Raw genomic sequence first — 22347 nt, 5'->3', positions numbered from 1 at the left:
CATAAAAAAATAAAAAGTTTTGAGAAACTCTTGTCAGCAAGTGCTCCAGCCAGTTCGAAACTGCTTCTCAAGCCTGAGAGAAGGCTCCAGTGAAACTAAGAGACCATTTACACAGGGTGGGAGGGTCTGTGCAGGAAATGGGAGGAGAATCAGCAGGAGGGAGACAGGAAAGAACAGGCAGGCACTTCCACTACCGAGAACACAAGGGAGCTCTGGGGAAATCCTGATGAAAGGCAATCTATGACCACCAAGTCTAGCTCATAGTTCTGCCTCGACTGAACCCAGAGCAAACACCACCATCACACTGCCTACCATTTGCCTTTAACCCGAGCTGTGAACCCAGGCAATGCAAGGCCCACTGCCCAGTATAAAGCTGCCCGGGGCAGGCCTGGAGGCCCCATCCAGGCCTCGGGTATCCACTCCAGTGTTCATTTTTCTACACGGCTCTTGATTCAGTTTGGCTTTGTTCACTCCTGGGGCTGGCAGGTTCCCCAGCTTTGACCCTCATTTCTACCAAAGACACATCCCCCTGTTCCCATCCCACGGGTCTACTTGCTCCACAGAATACCGACACTCCTTTTTTAACCACTGCTATTCCCCCGACGGGGCACTTCCTTCAACCAAAATGGCACCATGTTCCCATGTCACCCTCCATGTCATCCTCTTCTGACTTGATTCTGAGAATCCTCAGAAATCTCCTCTCTGTTGGAAAGCTGGGGGTCTGTGGCTTCCCCTTGGCCCTCCTCAGTATCACTGTGACTTCTCTGTTGCCCAAAGGCACTCACCCATAAGGCCATCTGGCATGGGCCCAGCACATCGATGATGACCAAGCCTTGGAGGCCAAGGCCACTCCCCTCCACTGGGTCCCCCTGCAGGCCAGTACTGGTGTTGGTGGCAAACTGATAGATGTATCTGGTGCCCACAGGGAGGTGGGGATCAGCTGGCCCTGGAGAGCAGACAGAGGGCACTGGGTCACCTTGACAGCCCATCCCTGTTGGGGACCCAACTGCACGGAGACTATCTGGACATGTTGTTCCCACCTCCCTCCCTCCATCTGGGCCCTGAACTGCCTGCCCCCAGTACAGGAGAAGGCTGGGGTGCCATACCCTCCTATGAAGGCAAAAAGAAAATTAAAATATTAACAGCTAGGGCTTAATAAATGGTAACCCGTGTTCTCAAGTACTAAGAGCTCCTTCGAAGAGCTTTAAATGCCAACTCTGGCCTCTGCCCACTTGATGGCGGACCCAGTTGCCAGAACCAGAACCACCTCTAGACTTTGCAAAACATCCCTGAGGGGCACCATCGTGCTGGTTCGGAGCCACTGATCTACACCTACGTGAACTCATTCAGGCCTCTTAACCGACTCTGGGGTGGGTGCTCTCATTTTCCCCATTTTACACAGGTAGAAACAGAGGCCCAGAGAGGTTAACTAACTCATGCAAGCTCACACAGCTGGGACGCCAACCTTGGGAGTCCGACTCCTCGCCTACCTTTTGAGGACTGGAGTGTGTGCGAGGAGAGCACTGCCCTGATCCCTTACCGGGGGCAGAACCATCAAGCTGACCAGCCTCAGGGGCACTGAGGTGGCAGAAATGATTTAGGGAGGCTGATTTAGGGAGCAGACAGCTCTAGACTTCTCTAACCCTCTATTTAGGCCAGGGAACCGATTGCAGAACCTGAGTGTGGCAACACCCCACCCTTCTCTGGGGCTCGCAGGTGATTACCATGTTCCTGAGCTCAGACGAAGACACACCTCCCACTCCCAGGATGCTCTTCTCCCTCCAAACAATTTGCCTGAGGTTCTCTCATGTGTTCCACCCCAAAATGTAAATAGAATCACCCAGCACACATGTTTATTGCAGCGGAGGACCATGGGGCAGGAGGCCAAAGCCGCAGGCGTGTTACCTTGGGTGTGTTGTTTGCTTCCTTAACTGCTGATGACCAGATGGCATTTCCAGAACTGGCCTCGCTCCGCCCAACCCGCCTCTCCTGGGAATGGGGACGTGCCCTCCGAGGCTGTCCCTAATCACAGCCGGCAGCTGGTCGGCTTTGTTCCTACCACCGCCCCCGCCCGATCCCCGTCTCCTGGCCACCGGAGGTGTGATAAGGTCTCCCCGGGGAGCTGCTCACCTGGGCACGCGGTCATGCAGGAGGCCGCCGGTCTCACCAGCGAGTCTGGAATTTCTGAAATCACAGATCAGATGGGAGGAGGGCAAGGCCAGAAGGAGGACAACCCACTGACCTACTTGTGAGTGGGACACGGAAGGGTTTGAGGGGGAAAGAGGCAACACCAGCTCTCCTCTTCCCCGCGGGGCTGGGAGTGACCTCCCCACTCCCTACCCAACCTGCTCTTCCCCATCCTGCTTGCCGGTACCACCGTCCCGACGGCTTAAGCTGGCGAGGCAGGGGTCATCTGGGCTTCTACCCCCTTCGCTTACTGCCACCCCTGTGCCAGTGCATTAGCACGATCTGCCCATTCCATCACCAAATCCAAGTCTCCCTCCCTCCCTCCCTCCATATCCATCGCTCCCTCCCTCCATCTGTCCCTCCCATCCCCTCCCCACTCCCTCCCTCTCTCCATCACTCCTCTGTGAGTCTCCATCTCCCCGGCCATCACTCTAGGCAACGCCATGCCTTCTCTTGCCCCGAGGATAGCAGCAGCCTCCTAACGAGTCCCCATGTCCCCAGTTCATCGTGCACAGCTAGAGTCATCTTAAAAACCTAACCCAGATCACAGCACTCCTGGTGGAACAGCTCCTAAGCCTCCTGCCCACCACGCCCACTCGCCCACTCGTCCTTGGCGCAACTGCCGGCCTCGCTCTGCCCTCTGGCCACGTCTCATCCCACCCTCGCCATCCAGCCACACTGGCTCTCCTTCAGCCCAAGGCCTCCACCCATCCTGTTCCCTCCTGCTCGTCACAGCCCAGGCTCCTTCGGGTCTTGCCCCAGCAGGGCCGTCCCCGACCACCATGAACCAACACAGCCAAACCAAGACGCTGCAGCAGTGAACAGTGGGGTCTAGCGCTGCTGCCTGGGGGGGGGGGTGTCTCAAGACCCCTCCTCCCAGCCACCCACCGCCGCCTTCTCAGCGGCAGAAGACGATCCCAGCAGGAACAGCATGGGCTCCTGACCTCCTTAGTCCCCCCCCTTGGGCCACTGAGGTCCCTCTGCAGGGAATCTCCCAGCCCACCCTCCCCAGCATCCCTCCCTCTGCCCATCCCAGCCTGAGGCCTCCCCACTTCCACCTGCTGTCACCCTCCTGTGTCCTTCCTTCCAGTCACTCCTCTGGGTCTTTCCAGGCTACCATCTGCCCTCCTGGGACAGCCTCAGCTCCAAGCCCTATCCGCAGCCATTTTCATAAAATGGCTTTTCAATAACATCATTTCTATCCTCAAAACCACCCCCACTGTCCCCCAACTGCCAATCATGACCCACGCCAGCCTGCTTAATCCCTTAAAAGACAAAGCACATCCATCAGGCCCGGGAAAGTGCATTTTATACCATTTCGTACAGACCCTTTGCAACGAAATAAACACGGTAGGATGCTCCCACCTCCGAAACGTTGTGTGTCGTCTAACAAGATGCTCTTTGCATTCCAGTAGAGCACTTACTGACGGATGAAGCTACATTTCAAAGACACTTAACTCAGTGCATTTCTCTCCCAGTGGTCCTCCAGCTCTGTGACATGTACTTTGGGCACCAAAGTAAATTAAATCTGTTTCCGTATAATCGTTAATTTACACGTGATGCTTAAACTCGTGCACAGATCCAGCATTCTGCTCGCTTGCTCTTCCAACAACCTCTACACCTGCTTTACCCCCCAGCTAAGGCTGAAAAGCAGCCGAGCCCGCGAACCCCCATCCACCATGAGCTCCAGAAACCAGGTGTGTTGCAAAGAGCATTAGTACCCAAACTGTGTCCTGCTCCCCTCCACTTCCCACACACTTAAAAAAAATTTAGATTTAAAAAAAAAAAAAAGTTTCAAAACGATTCAATAATCCTACTCAAGAGATCAACAAAGGAGGGGGAAACACAGACTCTTGGGAGGTAAGAAATCTTCCCATCGGATCCTACTCATTTCCAGGGGGTGAGTTGAAAGAGCCTGAAACTGAGGTTATCTCTACAGCCTGGAAACAAGATCAGGTCTCATTCCAGCTTCCTCAGAGGTCAGTGCTGGTCCCTGTTCATTCATTTATCCTGCACAGATTCACGGAAGAGCTACTGTACATTGCGCAGGTAAGTGCTAAAAATATAGCAAACAAACAAAAAAAACCCCACAAAAACAACAAAAAATAAAAAACAAAGCAAAACAGAAAAACAGCTATAATCTGACCTGCACCATCCAGCTCGACAGACAGACACCAGCCACGCATGGCTATCAGGCTTCTGAAATGTGACGGGTGCTATGGGGGAACTTTCCGTTCTATAATTTGTTAATTTAATTTTAAGTTAAAAACTGATCCTAAAGTCAGCCACTGGAAAACTTAACTACGTTTGGAACAACTTAGGATACAAAACTCCTTTTTTCAACTCTAAATCCTAGGAAATCAAAATATATACATCAAGTACTTGCAATGAAAATTTAGCATCCGAACCAGAATGCAGGGGTGGTGTGTGAGGGGGGAGCCTGCCTGGCTCACTGGGTAGAGGGCATGACTCCTGCTTTTGGGGGTTTTAAGTTCAAGCCCTACGTTGGGTATAGAGATGACTTAGAAATAAAATCTTTTTTAAAAAATTGAAATAAGCTCTCAGTAGAAAATACACTTCGGATTTCAGAGAATGGAAATTTTGTCTCATTAATATTTTTTTTTTACACTGATTACATTTTATAATGAGACTTTGGTCCAGTAAAATATATTCTTAAAATTAATGTCACCGGTTCCTTTTTAACATCTTTAAAACATGGTTGCTAGAAACTTTCAAAGTACATATTGGCTCCCATGATATTTTATTGGCCCTTCTGCAGGAAGCAGACAGCACATAAAAGCTCATTCTGCCCAGTCACCCTGCATCAGAGAGCTACTTAGTATCTTCAAGCTAACTACCCCTAAACCCCCGCAGACCATCCCTGGAGCCCAAGGTCAGCATTTCCTCGCTCAGGATTGCAGACCTGGTCTCGGGTTTCATGGGATGTTGGTGCAAGACAGGAGCAAAACATGCAGGACCACTTGGAAGCTCGTTCTCCTTTTCCCCATCAGAGGCCAAACCAAGGGACGCAGCGGAACAGGTGAGCAGGCACCTGGCTGCAAAATACACCTCCCCAGGTGGACCCGCCGCTTTCCCAGCCCCGCCCCAGCTTTACTTACTCCCGGAAGTCACTGCCACCAGCGCCCAGAGCAGGGCCAGCCCCTGGGGCCCCATGGGCACCAGCACCGCCATCAGCCCAAGGGAGCCCCACACCATCAGCCTCTCTCCGAGGGCACAGAGCACCCTGAGAGGAATTCTCTTTCCCAAAGGGGCGGGCTCAGCCTGGATCAACGCCCCCATCCCAGGGCCGGTGGGGAGGCGGGGAGGGGGCTTCCTGAGCAGAGACCCAGCCAATCAGAAGCCTCCGATAAAGTTCTCAGCGCTCTACCCGGGAAAGGGGTGGGGTGGGGGGAGAGGTGGCTTCTGACCCAGGAGGGGGAAAATCCCTTTTCTGGATAGGGGAAAGAGAAGAAAGGTCTGCCTCTTCAAGCCTTGTAAATGGAGCTCTCCGGCCAGAAGGCAAACACAGCGATGGTCCGATTTCTTTCTTTCTTTCTTTCTTTAAATGCTAATCAAATTTACCATTTTAACCATTTTTAAATGGCAGTTTGATGGCATTGAGGGAATTCACAATGTCCAGAGAACCATCATCGCTATCAGGTCTGGTCAGTCTGGCCCACTGCTCCAGATGGCTGTCACCAAACAGGGGACAGCAGCAGGGTCTCTCAGAGCTCAGGCCCAAGGCCTCCCTCCGTGACACATCAGGACCAGCAGTTAAGCGGGTGGGGAGGGGGGCGCTGGGTGGCTCAGTTGGTTAAGCATCTGCCTTTGGCTTGGGTCATGATCCCGGGGTCCTGGGATCAAGTCTCGTGTCGGGGAGTCTGCTTCTCCCTTTCCCTCTGCTGGCTCTCCTGCTTGTGCTCTCTCTCTGCTAAATAAATAAAATTAAAAAAAAAAAAAATAGACAGGGGAGGTCTGCTCACCTGTGCTCCGTGTCCTTTCCCAGACCTCACCTCCTCTTCCTAAGCTCATAGTGGCCTCCACGAACACTTCTGATTTCAGGCTCCAGGCAGCCTGGGCTACCACCTCCTTCAGGGCCGCCGGCCCAACACCTCCTCACCGGCACTTACCCCCCCACAATAAATCTGCTTTTTATAAACCACTTTATTACCATACAATACAGATCCCATAATTCTCCCACTGAAAGTGCACAACACAATGATTTTCGGCCCATCCAGAGCTGGGCAACAATCACCACAATGACTTTAGAACATTTTCTTCACCACAAAAGGAAACCCCATCACCAGGAGACTCCGCAGTCCCCGCCACCCCAGTCCCTGGTCACCGCTGATCTGCATTCAGTCTCTATGGATTTGCCCACTGTGGACATTTCATAGGAATGGGATCATTCCTTAGGTGGCCTCTAGCGACTGGTCTCCTGCACCGGGAGTCATGTTTCCCAGGCTCATGCACAATGTAGCAGGCTGACCGTGCTTCCTTCCTTTTCATGGCTGCGTACTATTCCACAGGACAGAGAAACCAGATTGTTTATTCACTCATCCCTTGACGGACAGTGAAATGAGCATTCAATGCAACTTTCTTGGAGTTAAACTGAGACACAGTTGACAGGTTGACACATGACATTGCCTAGAAACAATTCAAGTTTTATACTAGGTCCACTTTCTGGTGAAACCAGGAATTCTGCCTTCTCATCCTGCAGCTCAAACATGTTCACGGGCCCCCAACCCATAGGGCTGGAGATTTAAGAGTCCCCTTACAGCTACGTCAAGTCCCACGACATGTTCTGAGTGGTGCCAAACGCTATAAAGGAAATAAGAAAACTGCATCGAACAGGGCCAGGCCTCTAGGAACTAAAATCCAAATGAGGAAATGAGGCACAGACAAGATGTGAAGTGTATTAAGGAGAGCCCTGGTTCTGAGAAGCAATGGTTTTTATGCCGGAGGATCGTTGGGAATTTATGACAGAGAGATTGCCTTGAAACCTCAGAAAGACGGATAATAATGTTATTAGAAAACTGTATACTTGCAACCAGTAGGTAAGTAAGTCCTAGAGACCTAATGCAGAGGACAGCGATCACAGATCAGAAAACTGGATTATAAGCATTAAACTCACTAAGAGATTAAATCTGAGTTGCCCGATACCAGAAGAAATGATGGTTATGGGGCACCCTGGTGGTGTTAGCTAATGCTACAAAAACAACCACGTTGCAATGTAAACGTATCATGTCAAGACCCTGTAAACCTCCAACTTATCCAATGTTCTATGCCAAATGCATTTCAATTTCTAAAAATTGTATCAGACACTGGGCAAGCCCTTCACTGAGCATTAACTCATTCAGTCAAAGCTCCCCTGCACCGCACCACCAAAAATCACCAGTGAGGTGGAACTAATATCATCCCATAGTACAGACAAGGAAGTAGGACACAGAGAGGTTAAGTCATTTGTCCCAAATCACACAGCCGGACTCCACCTGGCTCCAAAGTGTCCTCTCTCTCTCAACTCTGCCGCTTAGCTCAGTGGTTATCACTTCCTCCTTCTCCTCCTCCAGGAGCCTCTAGTCTCTGCCCCCAGTCCAAGAATCCTCCCCTGTTCAGAGTCAGGAACTGGAGAGAAAATCTTGCCATGTTTCACATGGTTGTTCCCAGACAACATGGTGGCATCACATTCTAGGCCTGGAACATCAGAACCACTGGGGAAGAGGAGGAGCTCCCTCCAGAACACACTGATGACTCACTGATACTGCCATCATCTGCATTGTACCTGAGCTGGCCAAGGCCCGGTTCCCCGCATCTCTTCGTTTTAATACATCAAGAGAGGGCATTATTTTTGCATAGGTGGGGCAAGATATAGTCCATCAGAGACAACTAACCAGTAGGGGGCGCAGTGAGCTCTGCTTCCCAGGGCGGAGGATGTCCCCAAAGATTTAGTCTTTAATGAACCACACCCACCATACTTCTTAAGTCCTCATTTTTTATAGCACTTTTAGGTTCATAGCAAATCTGAGAGCAAGGCATAGATGTTTCCCATATGCCCTCTGTCCCCACACATGCAGAGTGTCCCCTGTTAGCAAATGACCCCAACACATTGGGACATTTGAGGCCATTGGAGAACCTACATTGACACGTTGTTATCATCCAAGGTTCATACTTTGCCTTAGGGTTCACTCTAGGGGTCGTACATTCTGTGGGTTTGGACACATGTATAATACTCTGTATCTACCACCATAGTAACATACAGAGTGTTTCACGGCCATAAAAATCTTCTGCACGTCACCGACCCATCCTTTCCTCTCCCAGTCCCTAAAAATCACTGACCTCTTCACTTAGTGTCTCCATATTTTTGTCTTTTTCAGAATGTCGTACATCATATAGTTGAAATCACATAGTACGTAGCCTTCTTACGTTGTCTTCTTTCACTTGGGAATACGTATCTAAGGTTCCTCCGGTCTTTTCCTGGCTTGACAGGTCATTTCTCTTTAAAATGGAAGAATATTCTGTTGCCTGGATGTACCATGTTTGTTTATCCATCCACCTACTGAAGGACACCCTGGTTACTTCCAAGTTTGGGCAATTATGGATAATGCTGTTATAAACATCTGGGTGCCAAGCTTTGTGTGGACATAAGTTTGTTTTGTAACAGGCTCTATGCTCAATGTGGGGGTTGAGCTCATGACCCCAAGATCAAAAGTCACATGCTCTACCGACTGAGCCAGTCAAGCACCCTTGCACCCTTGTGTGAACATAAGTTCTTAACTCCTTTGGGTAAATACCAAAGAGCATGACTGCTGGGTCCCAATGTAAGAGTATGCTTACTTTTCTAAGAAACCACTAAGCATCTTTGAAAGTGGTCACAGCATTTTATGGTCCCAAAGGCAATGTTGGAGAGTTCCTGTTGCTCCACATCCTCACCAGCACTTGATGTTGTCAGTGTTTCAGAACTTAGCCATTCAAATAGGTATAAACAAGCATAAAGTAAAAGTCATTAATTTAATTTGCATTTCCCAGGTGAAATACAATATAGAGGATCTTTTCATGCACTTATTTTCCACCCATACATCTTTGGTGAGGGGTCTCTTAGGGTCTTTTGCATATATATTTAGTTCTTTTATTTCTTTCAGCAGAGTTCTGTAGTTTTCCTCATATATATGAATATGTATCTTGTTAGGTTTATACCTAGGTATTTCATTTGGGGGATGCTACTAGAAATGGTGTTTTTTATTTTCAAATTCCACTTGTTTGTTGCTAACAGAGAGGAAGGCAACTGACTTTTGTGTATTGACCTTGTATCTTGAAACTTTACTATAATAGCTTAATTGTTCCAAGAGTCTTTCAATTTTTTTTCAGATTTTATACATAGATGGTCAGGTCATCTGGGAAGACGTTATATTTTTTCCTTCCCAACCTGTATATATTTCCTTTTCTTGTCCTATTGCATTGGCTAGAACTCCCAGAACAATGTGGAAAAGGAGTGGTGAGAGGGAACATCCTTGCCTTATTTTGGATCTTAGGGGGAAAGGTTCTAGTTTCTCACCATTAAGTACAGTTTTAACTGCAGATTTTGGGGTAGGTATTGTTTAACAAGTTGAGGAATATCCCTTCTACTTCTGGTTGACTCATTTTTTTTGTCATGAATAAGTATTGGACTTTTTTTTTTTTTTTTTTTTGACAGAGAGAGACAGCGAGAGAGAGAATACAAGCACGGGGAGTGGGAGAGGGAGAAGCAGGCTCCCACTGAGCAGGGAGCCCAATGAAGGGCTCCATCCCAGGACTCTGGGATCATGACCTGAGCCGAAGGCAGACACTTAACAACTGAGCCACCCAGGTGCCCCTGGGCATTTGATTTTGTCAAATGCTTTTCCTGCATCTACTGATATAATCATGTGATTTTTCTTCTTTAGCCTGCTTGATGCGATGGATCAGATTTACTGATTTTCACATGTTGAAACTTGGGATAAATCCCACGTGGTCATGATGTGTAATTCCTTTTACATATTTTATATTCAATTTGCTAATATTTTGTTGAGGATTTTTGCATCTATGCTCATGAAAGACATTGGTCTGTGGTTTGTTTTTTGTTTGGGTTTTTTGTTTTGTTTCTGTAATGTGTTTGTCTGATTTCAGTAGTGGGTTAATCTGGCCTCACAGAGCTCGGGAGTATTTCTTCTGCTTCAAGCTTTTGAAAAACATTTTAGAGAATTGGTACTCCTACTTCCTTAAATGTTTGGCAGAATTCACCAGTAAGCTCATCCGGGAGGCTTAGCTTTGGAAAGTTAATTATTCATTAGACGGTTAATTAGTGATTGGTTGATTATGATTTCCTTAACAGAAATAGGCCTAGTCAAATTGTCTGTTCCTGCCTTTTTTTTTTTTTTTAAGATTTTATTTATTTATTTGTTAGAGAAAGAGATAGAGCACACAAGCAGGCAGAATGGCAGGCAGAGGCAGGGAGAGAGAAGCAGGTTCCCCACTGAGCAGAGAGCCCGGAGCGGGACTCGATCCCAGGATCCTGGGATCATGACCTGAGCAGAAGGCAGACGCTTAACCCACTGAGCCACCCAGGCACCCCTTGTCTGTTCTAAGACACATCTGTGTCTTAGAACGACTGTGACTAAGATCCCTTTACTATTCTTTTCATGTCCACAGGATCTAGGGTGATGCATTCTCTTTCATTCCTGTCATTAGTAATTTGTATCCTTTCTCTTTTTCTTAACCTGGCTCTAGGCTTGTAAATTTCATTTATCTTTTCAAAGGACCAGCTTCTGGTTTTGTGGACTCTGATAACGCTTTTCAGTTTCACTGCTTTCTGCTTTCATGTTTATGATTTCTTCTGCTTTCTTTGTTCTGCTTTTTCTAGTTTCCTAAGGTGGAAGCTGAAATTATTGACTGTAGATCTTTCTGCTTATCTAATGTATGCGTTCAATGCTATAAATTTCCCTAGAAGCACTGCTTTTGCCGAGCCCCACAAATGTGGGTTGTGTTGTTGTTTTGGATCAGTTTGAAATATTTTTCAGTTTCTCTTGCGATTTCTTCTTGGACCCATATGTTATTAGAAGTGTGCTATTTTATCTCCTAGTATTTGGGGATTTTCCTGCTATCTTGCTATTAGTTTCCAATTAAATTTCATCGTCATCTCAGAGCTGGTACTGTGTGAGTTCTACTTTTTGCCCTATCTTTTATCCTGGTAATGAAGCCTGCTCCCTGTTGAGTAATGTGTTTGGAAAAGCTGACGGGGCGTGGGGAATGTTAGTTCATCTTTCTACTTGTGCAATTAGTAGTGTGATCTTAGAAAAGTCACATGACCCCTCTGGATGTATTTATTCACTGGCCTAATAAAGGAGCTGGAAATTATTGGTCAAGCGTCTTCCGGCTCCATACTGTGTTCAAGTGGAGAACAGAGGGACCAGAAAAAAAATCAAGTACACACAGGAGTTGCCACGTGATAAAAATAGCATCACGTACAGTTGGAGAGGAAGACAGATTATTCAATAAATAAACCAGGTATATGACCACCCTGTTCACAGAAAACAACACATAGTAGACTCATCCAACTAACAGGGACTCAGGAGCCTGGCGTCTCAGTCAGAAGAACATGCAACTCTTGATCTCAGGGTTGTGAATTCGAGCCCCACAATGAGTGTAGAGGTTACTTAAAAATAAGAATCTTTTTTAAAGATTTTTATTTATTTGACAGAAAGAGACACAGCAAGAGAGGGAACACAACCGGGAGGAGTGGGAGAAGGAGAAGCAGGCTTCCTGCTGAGCAGGGAGCCTGATGTGGGGCTCCATCCCAGGACCCTGAGATCAGGACCAGAGCCAAAGGCAGATGCTTAATGACTGAGCCACTCAGGTGCCCCTAAAAATAAAAATCTTAAAAAAATTTAAAAATTTAAAAAGGGAAGTCTAACGTGGATCTCAGTAGGCTCAGATCAAGGTGTTGAATGGGCTGATTTCTTCTGGAAGCTCTGAGTGGAGAGAACCCATTTTATTGCTTTTTCCAGCTTCTGGAGGCTTCCTACCCTCATTGACTTATGGTTCCCGGTCCCATCTAAAAGATGATCCAAGATATTCTCCCCATCTCAAGGTCCCCTACATTCATCATCTGCAAAGTCATATAAAGGTTACATTCAGAGGGTCTGGGGATCAGAATGACCTTATCATATCTGCAAAACCCCTCTGGCTTTGCCTGTATTTCCAGGCAAGCAAGATGCAGAACGTTGCAGGTTTTAAGCCATCATGTGGTGAAAGGCCGAAGGAAGAGAGAAAATAAATGTGTGGGCTTGCTCATGTGAAGAGCTCTGTGGGCAAGAGACTGCCAGGAACTGGTAACCGTGGTTTTGTCTTGGGAGGGAGTTAGGGGGGACTGGGTGTGAGAGCTGGAGGTGTGAGGGAGAGTCCATTCTTCCTGCACCATTTGAATTTCATGCTGGAGCATAGAATGCTTATTCGAAAATTAACTGTGTGGGGTGCCTGGATGGCTCAGGTCATCATCTTGTGGTCCTAGGATCCAGCCCCAGGTCCAGCTCGCTGCTCAGCGGGGAGCCTGCCTCTCCCTCTCCCTCCCACTCCCTGCTTGTGCTCTTTGTCAAATAAATAAAAATCTTTATAAAAAAAAAAATTTTATTTGCTTATCTATTTGACAGACAGATATCACCAGCAGGCAGAGAGGCAGGCAGAGAGAAAGGAAGGGAAGCAGGCTCCCCGCTGAGCAGAGAGTCCAACGTGGGGCTCGACCCCAGGACCCCAGGATCATGACCCAAGCTAAGGCAGAGGCTTTCACCCACTGAGCCACCCAGGTCCCCCAAAACAAATAAAATCTTAAAAAAAAAAAAAGAAAAGAAAATTAACAGTTTATGGGGGCATCCCAGCTGGCTCCGTTGAAAGGAGGCCGTGGGTTTGAGCCCCATGTTGGGTACAGAGACGATTAAAAAATAAACTTGAAAAAAGACTCTAAAAGACATTATTGGAAACATGTAAAAATTTTTACCTGCTTATGAGTCAGAGGCCAAGAAGTCTGCATGTAATATTGGCAGCTAGTGAAGAATGAGGGAAAAGGAACACAAAAGGCGATCGGATGTTTTGCAGGAAAGAGGGAAGGCAGGTAAGCACCAGGGACAGGAAACTCTCAACAACAGTGTAATACCGTCAAGGGCAAAGACCATCCTCTCTGCATCCCTCAGTGCGGGTCGATTGTGATGAGAAATCTGCTCTTTGGAGTGCTATGCAGGCTTGAGACCCTAGGACAACCCAGCTCACACTCAGCATCTGCACATTTAAGAGGAGATTAAGATTCCTGCTCCAAGTTCCCACCTTGCTTTCCAAGGGCGGTGGGGAGGCACCTTTTACACTAACCACTTAGAGGTGAGCACTCAAAAAGTCAGAGTCCTCCACCCCCTCAAGTCACAAGTGTAGGCTTACCCTGCTCTCCCTCTCCTGCTCCCTGGTGACCTGCAGCAGAGGACGGCTCACCCCCCCAACTCAGTGGGGTCCCTCTCCACTACTTTACCTAATAAATCCTGTGACTCTATTTCCTTTGTGCGGGTGTACGGAAACCACATCTTCAAAGAAAACGACCTGGTGGGTTTCACTTCCCCAAGGTGGGAGCTCTGATGCAGAGGCAATTATCTGCCCACGGACCCCACGGGGGTGGCTGGCTCCCCCACTCATTCAGCGGGTCGGGTGGCCATGCCTATGGTTAATTTCACATACCAACTGCAGGCCTCCCAATACAGTCACCATTTCACAGTCGAAGACCAAGGACCCATTCCAGCTGCTGTCAGGTGTGAAACAGCGAGTTAAAGCAACCAGCCCAAAATGATACCATAACCCTTTCATCACTCAGTGTGGGGGGTAAGCGGGATCCCCTCCCTTTCCTCCCCCCACCCCCGCCCCGGGGAACAGGGCGCCCACTGAGGTTCAAGGGCATCCATCAGCTGTGGGAGAGTCTTTTCACCGTTGGGGGATTCCCAAAACACAAGGCTCTGGTTGTTTTATGGACCCTGGGCTGGAGGGCGATGAGAGAAGAGTGGGAAGCGCTGAGCTGGTCAGGCCTGAGAAATCAGACACAGGGTCTCTAGCAGGAGCTGGTCTCCTTAGCACCCTTATCAAGGGTCCGCTGGAGCAAGATAGTTCCCTGCCCCCATGCAGTCCAGGAACGGGGCGTCCATGCCTCCTGGTTTGCCCAGGATTGCCCCCGCGCCCGCCTGCCGTCTGGAACACTCATAAACAGCAACCCCTTTCATCCTCAAAACCTTGGTTTGCCACGATTAAAAAAACAAAAAACAAAAAGCAAAAAAAACAAAAGAAACAAAACAAAAACTAAACAAACAAAAAAACCTTGAAAGCACACACACACAAAACTCTAACAAGCAACCATTTTACTGATAAATAGCACACAGTTGATTCTTTTTTGAACGGCCCATTACAAGTAGCCATTTCACAACCATGAATTTCTTAGCAAAATGTCGCCATCACCAGAGAAACAAAATGCCGTCTATCCACACAGCGGAAGGCTTCCCAGCACCTGCTACAACAAGGATGAAACTCGGAGACGCTATGCTAAGCAAAAAAAAAAAAAGCCAGACGCACAAAACCACACACTGTATGAAATATCCGGAAGGAGCAAACCCGTAGAGATGAGGTAGATTAGTAGCGGCTTAGGGCGGGGTGGGGGGTGGGAGGTTGGGGAGCTGGAGATAGATTTGAGGGTTGGCAACCTTAAGGAACAGGGTCTCTTTTGGGGGTGATAATATTATAAGATTGGGGGCGCCTGGGTGGCTCAGTGGGTTAAGCTTCTGCCTTCAACTTAGGATCCCAGGGTCCTGGCATTGAGACCTACATCGGGCTCCCTGCTCGGCGGGAACCCTGTTTTTCCCTCTCCCACTCCCCCTGCTTGTGTTCCCTCTCTGTCAAATAAATAAAAAAATCTTTAAAAAAAAAAGTTGTAAAACCTATTATGGTGATAGTCGCAATTATGCAATTACAAATGAAAACCCCCAAAACCACCCTTGAGTGTACGCTTTAAATGGGTGGAGTCTATCTTCACAAAATAAAGCTATATTGCCCCTTCCCCCAATAAATCTCTTACCTTGAAACCCTCTGTCGGCAGCTGTCTACAGAGATATTGCACAGTCTGGACGCTTCTTCCGTGCTCAGAAGCCTGCCTCTCCCAGCCCCTTCTCGCCCTTTTCCCCACTCGGAGACCCATCAGCCACCTCGCCTGGGTCTCCGTTATCGCATCCACACCTGTTTGCAACCCCATCTCCTCCAAACCTGAGGACACCTGGCCGGGATTCTATTCACACCAGTTGCTGGGGCCTGTGAGGTCATCCGGGAGCTCCTATGAGCACTATACGCCACGTCCAAGCGTTTGCTCATTTCTGCTTCCGGGGAACGGGCTCCATTAATTACAACCCAAGGAAGAAACACCTCGCCTGTGGCCCGTGAATGCACAAGAGATGCTCTGATGATGGCTTTGCAGGCTGGGGAGCAAGGCGGCCACTCGCACCTGGCAGCAGGTGGTGGAAAGGGGGGACCCAGGCGGTCGCTTCTCGTGGCTGAGTCTCACCTGCTTGGCTCTTCTGAACCCGCTCATCAAAGCCGAACGCTACCTGGTCCTAATTGAGACTGACTGCTTGGTGCTGAGCCAGTGTCTTGAGAAGTTTCCTAGCTTGCCCCGAAAGGCCGAGAGAGCCGGCCCCTGCCATATTCCAGCATGTTCTGGAATGTTCCATAGCCTTCCCCTGGACCCGCCTATTCCCCAACACAGACATTTAGAGCTGGAAGGATCAGCCTGTCCCTTTTTTGAGAGGAGAGGGGCTTGGTCCAGGGACGTTTAAATGCGTCGCTCCAACCACACTGTGGGCTGTAAGCGACTCAGGCACAGTTCTTGATGGAACTGCTGCTTTCGGTTCTTTTTCCTTCTGACGGTCGGCAAGCCTGCACTGCCCCTTCCTCTACACTGTCCTGGTTCCAAGGAGGGTTGTACGGAGGTCCTGCCCTCAAAGTCTACCCTTTGCTTTGCCAATATTATTTAATGACGTTATACTCTTATTATACTTGTTCATGGTTACGACCTCATTTAGATAGCTCTTCTTTTTAAAAAATATTTTACTTGTTTATTTATATATTTATTTGAGAGAGAGCGCAGGGGGGAGGAGCAGAGGGAGACGGGCAAACACACACCACCTGCTGAGTGCGGGTCTCGATCCAGCCACCCTGAGATCCCGATGGGAGCTGAAATCAAGAGTGGGGCCCGCTCAACAGCCTGAGCCACCCAGGCGCCCCGAGATATCCCTTCTGATGCACCCAGCACCCACAATTCACTCTGGCCCCGTTTTACCGACCGTCACAATGACTCACGCACCTTGATGTGTTTTGCACGAAGGTAGAACTCACCGACCCGACAAGCAAGCATTTTCCACTGAACAGTTCAGTGGCATTTAACACTCAGGGGTACAGGATCACCACCTCTGTCTAGTTAAAGCCATTTTCATCCATCCCAGAGGAGACTCCGTTCCCACGAGGCCGCCACTCCCCCTTCCCTCCGGACTCGGGCAACCAGCAAGCTGCATTCCAGTCCCTATGCAATCATCTGCTCTGGAGAGTTCGCACAAACGGGAATCCTACCCCTGTGGCCTACTCTTTGGCTGGCCATCATGTTTTCAAGATCCATCCACGTCGTAGCATTCATCAGTGCTCCATTCCTTTTTAAGGAAATGGGCGTACTTTAGAACTACCTGCTTGGGTCAGTGAGAATCACCCCAACTCCCGAACACAGATGTTTGCTTTGACCCATGTACTTAGCACCGGGGTCAAGGGCTGGTTTGGTCCCCTGGGGTGCATTTAGCAATGTCTAGAGGCATTGTGAGTTGTCACAACTGGGGCATATGCCCTGGACATCTGGTGACTGGTGGTACCGACACTTCTCTACCTCCTGCGATGCACGGGACAGCGCCCACGACAAGGGATAAATCTGGCAAGCTGGCAACAGTGTCCCCAGTTCCTCATCTGAGCTGACCCTAAGTCACATGCTGAAGTATTTCCCAAGCTCAGCTGTGGTTAGGAACCCCACGTGCCTTTTTTTTTTTTTTTAAGATTTTATTTATTTGACAGACAGCGATCACAAGTAGGCAGAGAGAGAGAGAGAGAGGGAAGTGGGCTCCCTGCTGAGCAAAGAGCCCGATGTGGGGCTCGATCCCAGGATCATGACCTGAGCTGAAGGCAGAGGTTTTAACCCACTGAGCCACTCAGGCGCCCCCCACGTGCTTTTTTAAAGATTTATTTATTTGAGAGAGAGCGCGAGCAAGTGGGGGAAGGGCAGCAGGAGACCGAGGGCAGGTGATGATAAAAAAAGGTGGAAGCTTTCCTGCTTAAAAAGGTGAGGTGGGGGGCGCCTGGGTGGCTCAGTGGGTTAAGCCTCTGCCTTCAGCTCAGGTCATGATCTCAGGATCCTGGGATCGAGCCCCGCGTCCGGTTCTCTGCTCAGTGGGGAGCCTGCTTCCCTCTCTCTCTCTGCCTGCCTCTCTGTCTACTTGTGATCTCTCTGTCAAATAAATAAATAAAATTAAAAAAAAAAAAAAAGGCGAGGTGGGACGCATGAGTGGCTCCATCCGTTGAGCCTCCGACTCCAGTCGAGAGTCCTTGAGCTCGCTGCCCAGTGGGGAGCCTGCTTGTCCCTCTCCCTTTGCTCGTCCCCCTGTGCTCTCTCTCAAAAAAGTAAGTATCTTTTAAAAAGTTAAAAAATTTATTTTAAAGGGGTGCCTGGGTGGCTCAGTGGGTTGGGCCTCTGCCTTCAGCTCAGGTCATGATCTCAGGGTCCTGGGATGAGCCCCGCGTCCGGCTCTCTGCTCAGCGGGGAGCCTGCTTCCTCCTCTCTCTCTGCCTGCCTCTCTGCCTCTTTGTGATCTCTGTCTGTCAAATAAATAAATAAATCTTTTTTTAAAAATTTTATTTTAAAAAGTAACAAAACAGGGAAAGTTAACCTGGGCAACCACAAAGAAAGGCTCTCAGTGATGGGGGAAAGAATTCTGCAATTACATGGTCAGATGCCCTAACATGCCACGATCATCCAGCCATGCGCAGACACACACACACACACACATGAGGTCACTGCTGTGCTAACAGCTTCAGGTTTGAGAATGTGCAGAAAGGCGAGATCCCAACCCACAACCTCATGCTGAGGAATTTTTTTCTACCCCTTTACTTTCAAACATGAACAAGGAACGTAAAAGAGAGTTTCGAGAACTATCCTAAGACACTGTGTGTGTTCTTATACCACCTACACCCTTCCCTCCTCTCTCAGCCTGGGACACCCCAGGAACTGAGAAAAAGAAACCTCCCCACTGGACACTGAAAGTGGTCATCAAAGGCTTCACACAATGTCCTTACTGCGGCTGCCTGGCCGTGTCTGCTCCAGCGACCCGGCGTCAGGAGGGGAGGAGCAGAGCCACACCCCAGAAGCCGGCCCGCGCTTCCTGCTGACCCCCAGGAAATCGGGAGACTTGAGAGGTAGAGGAAAGGATTACCTTTCAAAGACTCCTGCTCTTCCAGAGAAAATGGGAGGAATCTGGTGATTCCAGGCAGAGAGGGAGAAACGGTAAATTAAGTCCCACAAAGGCACAGAACAGCAAACAACCTTGCAGCCCCCTCCGCCCTAGGCGGCCTCCAAACATGGAGGAAACCTCAGGTGGATCTGATCACCTGGATGAGAAGCCCCTCCCCACAGGTGCAATCACTATCCTGCACTATTTCCCTGCCCCCGACCACCTCCCCCTCCCCCCCTTGTAAGTTTCTAACACGAAATTTTTCTGCACGAAATTTTTCTGCTGTTTCTCTCTGCTTTCTACCGTCCATGCCACAGGGGAGGGGATCCCATCGCCCGTCACTGCTGTACCCCAAGCAGGGCGGACAGGTAAGTAAGTTTGCCCCCGAGGGCTCTATTTTGGAGTCCTCGGCACCTTCTCAAAAGACGGCCCACCCGGAGGGCTGAGATACAGCACCCATCCCTCCTCAATTTTCAGGCTCCGTGAGAACCCCAGAAGGACTGAAGGGGCTTAGGGCATCCCAGGAATCGCCGCTCCAAAGGAGGATGGCAAAGTTCTCCACGTCAGCTCGGTTCGTGCTGGGGATCCCTGGCGACATGTGGCTTTGCAGTAGGAAACATTTAAAAAGCAACGGGGAGGGGCGCCTGGGTGGCTCAGTGGGTTAAAGCCTCTGCCTTCGGCTCAGGTCATGATCCCAGGGTCCTGGGATCGAGCCCCACATCGGGCTCTCTGCTCCGCAGGGAGCCTGCTTCCTCCTCTCTCTCTGCCTGCCTCTCTGCCTAGTTGGATTTCTCTCTGTCGAATAAATAAAATATTAAAAAAAAAAAGGCAACGGGGAGGTTCCTCCAAAAATTAAGCTGAATTATCCTACGGCTCAGGATTCCACTCGCAGGGAGATACTCAGGAAAACTGAACACAGGGCTGCATTTACATGAAATATGCAATACAGGTAAATCCAGAGAAACAGAAGGCACAGGGTGGAGGGAGGCAGGGGGACCCAGCAGACGCAGGGAGAGGCGGCGAAGGGGCGTGGCAGCTTCGTGAGCTTGGCTGCTTCATGGGCGTGCACGTCTGTGCAGGGGGCGGGGCGATGTAAATGTCCCGAGTTGGGTTGAGGGGAGCTTTGCACAACACTGCACTTTCTAAACCACATGCAACACTTGAATGACAGGTGAATTTTAGCTTAAAAAACAGAAGCCCCCAGACCTATTGGTAGGGCCGTGCTGGGCCCACTGCTCAGTCTTCTCTGGCAGGGCTGTGTTTGGTCCCCCAGCTGTAGGAGGCCCTAGGTACAGCAGGAGTCAATCAATGACAACCCAAAGACCAGAGGGGGCAGGTTGGAGGCTCCCAGATGTCCCCCTGAGCCCTCATTTTGCACTGCACGACTATACACATGCACGACTATACACACAGGTTCACAAACAACACTGTGCTCAGTGAGGACCCGGACCCGCTGCACACATCGGGAGGAGGATGCTGCCTGTTTGGGAAACGGAGCACGACCACTTAGGGGAAGAGGCAGCTCAGAGAGCTTGAGACCCGCTCTAATGTGTGACACATCAGAATATTGAATACTGAGTACTATTGAGCACCCAAATCAAATGAGCGCTCGGGCCATGAGGACACCGGGAGGAACCTTAAGATGCTGAAAGGCAAGGGAAAGGCGCCAAGCTGAAAAGGCTGCATCCTGGATGATTCCAACTCCGGAACATTCTGGAAAAGGCCGAACTGTGGAGACAGTAAAAGGGATTAGTGGTTGCCAGGAGTTTCGGGGGAGGGAGGGATACGCAGACAGCACAGAGGATTTTCAGGGTGGTGAAACTAATCCGCAGGATACTTGAACGGGAGACAGGGGACATCACACAAATTCACAAATTCACAGAAGGTGCCCCAGCAGGAGTCAATGAGCCCTGATGGAGACTGTGGACTTTGGGTGTTGATGGGACCATGCACGTTCATCTGTCCTAACAAGTATCCCCTCTAGTTGGGGGAGGCTGTGCTTGTGTGGGGAAGGAGCAGGGATGCCTGGAAAATCTCCGTACTTTGTGCTCAGATCTGCTGTGAACCTGACACTGATCTCAAACAGCTTATTTTAAAGGGGAAATAAAGGTACTTAAATGCGTGAACGTTTTCCTAATACTGCGGAGATCAGTCACAAAATGGTTAAATGCTCTAGCCGGTATACTTGGCTGTGAACTGGGGTTTTCTGTGTTTGTGTGTGTGTGTGTGTTTTAATCTGAGCCTCAGAATCTCGTTTCTTTAAAATTCTTAGACGGCGGGGGGGGGGGGGGGGGGGGGGGGAGGAAAGAAAAAAACCCTCCTGGTTTCTCTCTTTCATCGCCTTGCTGGATCTACTTACAATTTCTCATGCGCCTATGAAAAACAGACGGCTCATTGTAAACATTCGAGTCGTAAACGCAGGAGATAACTTTAATAGCATCCAAAATGCAAATCAGAATTTTGGAAGCAAAATTCCAACGTCTACGTTTACTCCTAATAGAGATCTTGGAGCCCCGAAAGTCAGCGAAGGATTTTAACATCCTGAACACAGAGGCTGACGCTGGGCGGAGAAAACCCGGGGCCAAGCTGAGTGAGCCTAAGACGCCGCGTTTATGAATAGCTCAGTGCCCAACAGAAACGGTCTCACTAGCAACTGGGAAGCCAGCTGTCCCAGAGAAAACATTTCCATGGGCTGCGCTGTGGTCAGCCAGGAACCAGTCATGTGCTTCCAGCGGGCTTCAACAGAGGCTGTAACTAACTGAATGCTTTTTGTTAACAAGACGCAGACGCCACACTTCTGCAGAAGCCCACCTCTCCCGGACTGGACTTAACTGGAGTTAAGGACAGCCAGCCATCGGGGGCTTGAAATCGGTGCAGAATCTACTTTGAGGTCTGAGCAGATACGGGTCTCTTTCATCCGCTGAATGCAAATTCCGTGTTAACAAACTCAAGCCCAGCGTCCCCCGTGCACCGAGGCCAAACAAAAGAGCCTTTTAGTTTGTAACCGTACACGAGTGAGCCCACACTCGGAACAATACGAGGGAAGGACCGATGGAGGCGTCCTCCTCCAAGCGTCTGACATTATTTTTAGTCCCACAGAGTGTATGTTTTATGGTCCTTGAAACAGGCTCCTGTTTTGCAGGCGCTGCATACGTAATTAATAACAGCTTGAGACCATTTCTATACCCCCATCGGAGCAAAATGGCTAAATATGCGTAGCCCTCATTTTGTCAAATGAAAGGAAAACGCACGATCTTGATCCGGCGAGCGGCAATTTCTCCAGGGCTTTAGAAGTGGAGAGTTTAAACGACAAGGCTGGCCACACCAAGAGGACCTCATTGTTCTGTGCCTTCCGAAATAAAGTTTTATCACCAGGTAGGAGAGGGGTGGATGACAATGGCCCCTTCTCGCATCTCGCCACCGCCCCATCAATTAACAAAGCGTGTTTTGTTTGGAGAATGAATGAGAAAGCTTTCTTCTGTGCATTTTATGAAAACTTGAAAGCTAGGGCTTGCTGCCATGGATAATGCCTAGTGAGTTCCAACAGCCTAGCGGCCGAATCAGACTCCCTAGCAATCCACCCAACGCAACATCGGTC

The 22347-nt window shown here is 49.2% G+C and overlaps 1 protein-coding gene across 1 annotated transcript in view; it reads right to left on the bottom strand.

Annotated features, from left to right (window-relative positions):
- LOC123933621 overlaps positions 1-5379 on the bottom strand; it is a 126249-nt gene extending 120870 nt beyond the window's left edge. The window contains exons 1-3 of the mRNA XM_045992959.1: positions 5307-5379; positions 2131-2184; positions 786-946 (exon numbers count right to left, since the gene is read on the bottom strand). Coding sequence (XP_045848915.1) covers positions 786-946; positions 2131-2184; positions 5307-5379 — 288 coding nt within the window. The remainder of the gene's footprint in view (positions 1-785; positions 947-2130; positions 2185-5306) is intronic.
- Positions 5380-22347: the final 16968 nt, after the last annotated feature.

Source organism: Meles meles, chromosome 21 (genome assembly GCF_922984935.1).
Source record: "Meles meles chromosome 21, mMelMel3.1 paternal haplotype, whole genome shotgun sequence".
Taxonomy (NCBI): Eukaryota; Metazoa; Chordata; class Mammalia; order Carnivora; family Mustelidae; genus Meles; species Meles meles.
Note: the sequence above shows the minus strand (reverse complement) of the source record. Positions and strands in the feature narration are given on the sequence as shown.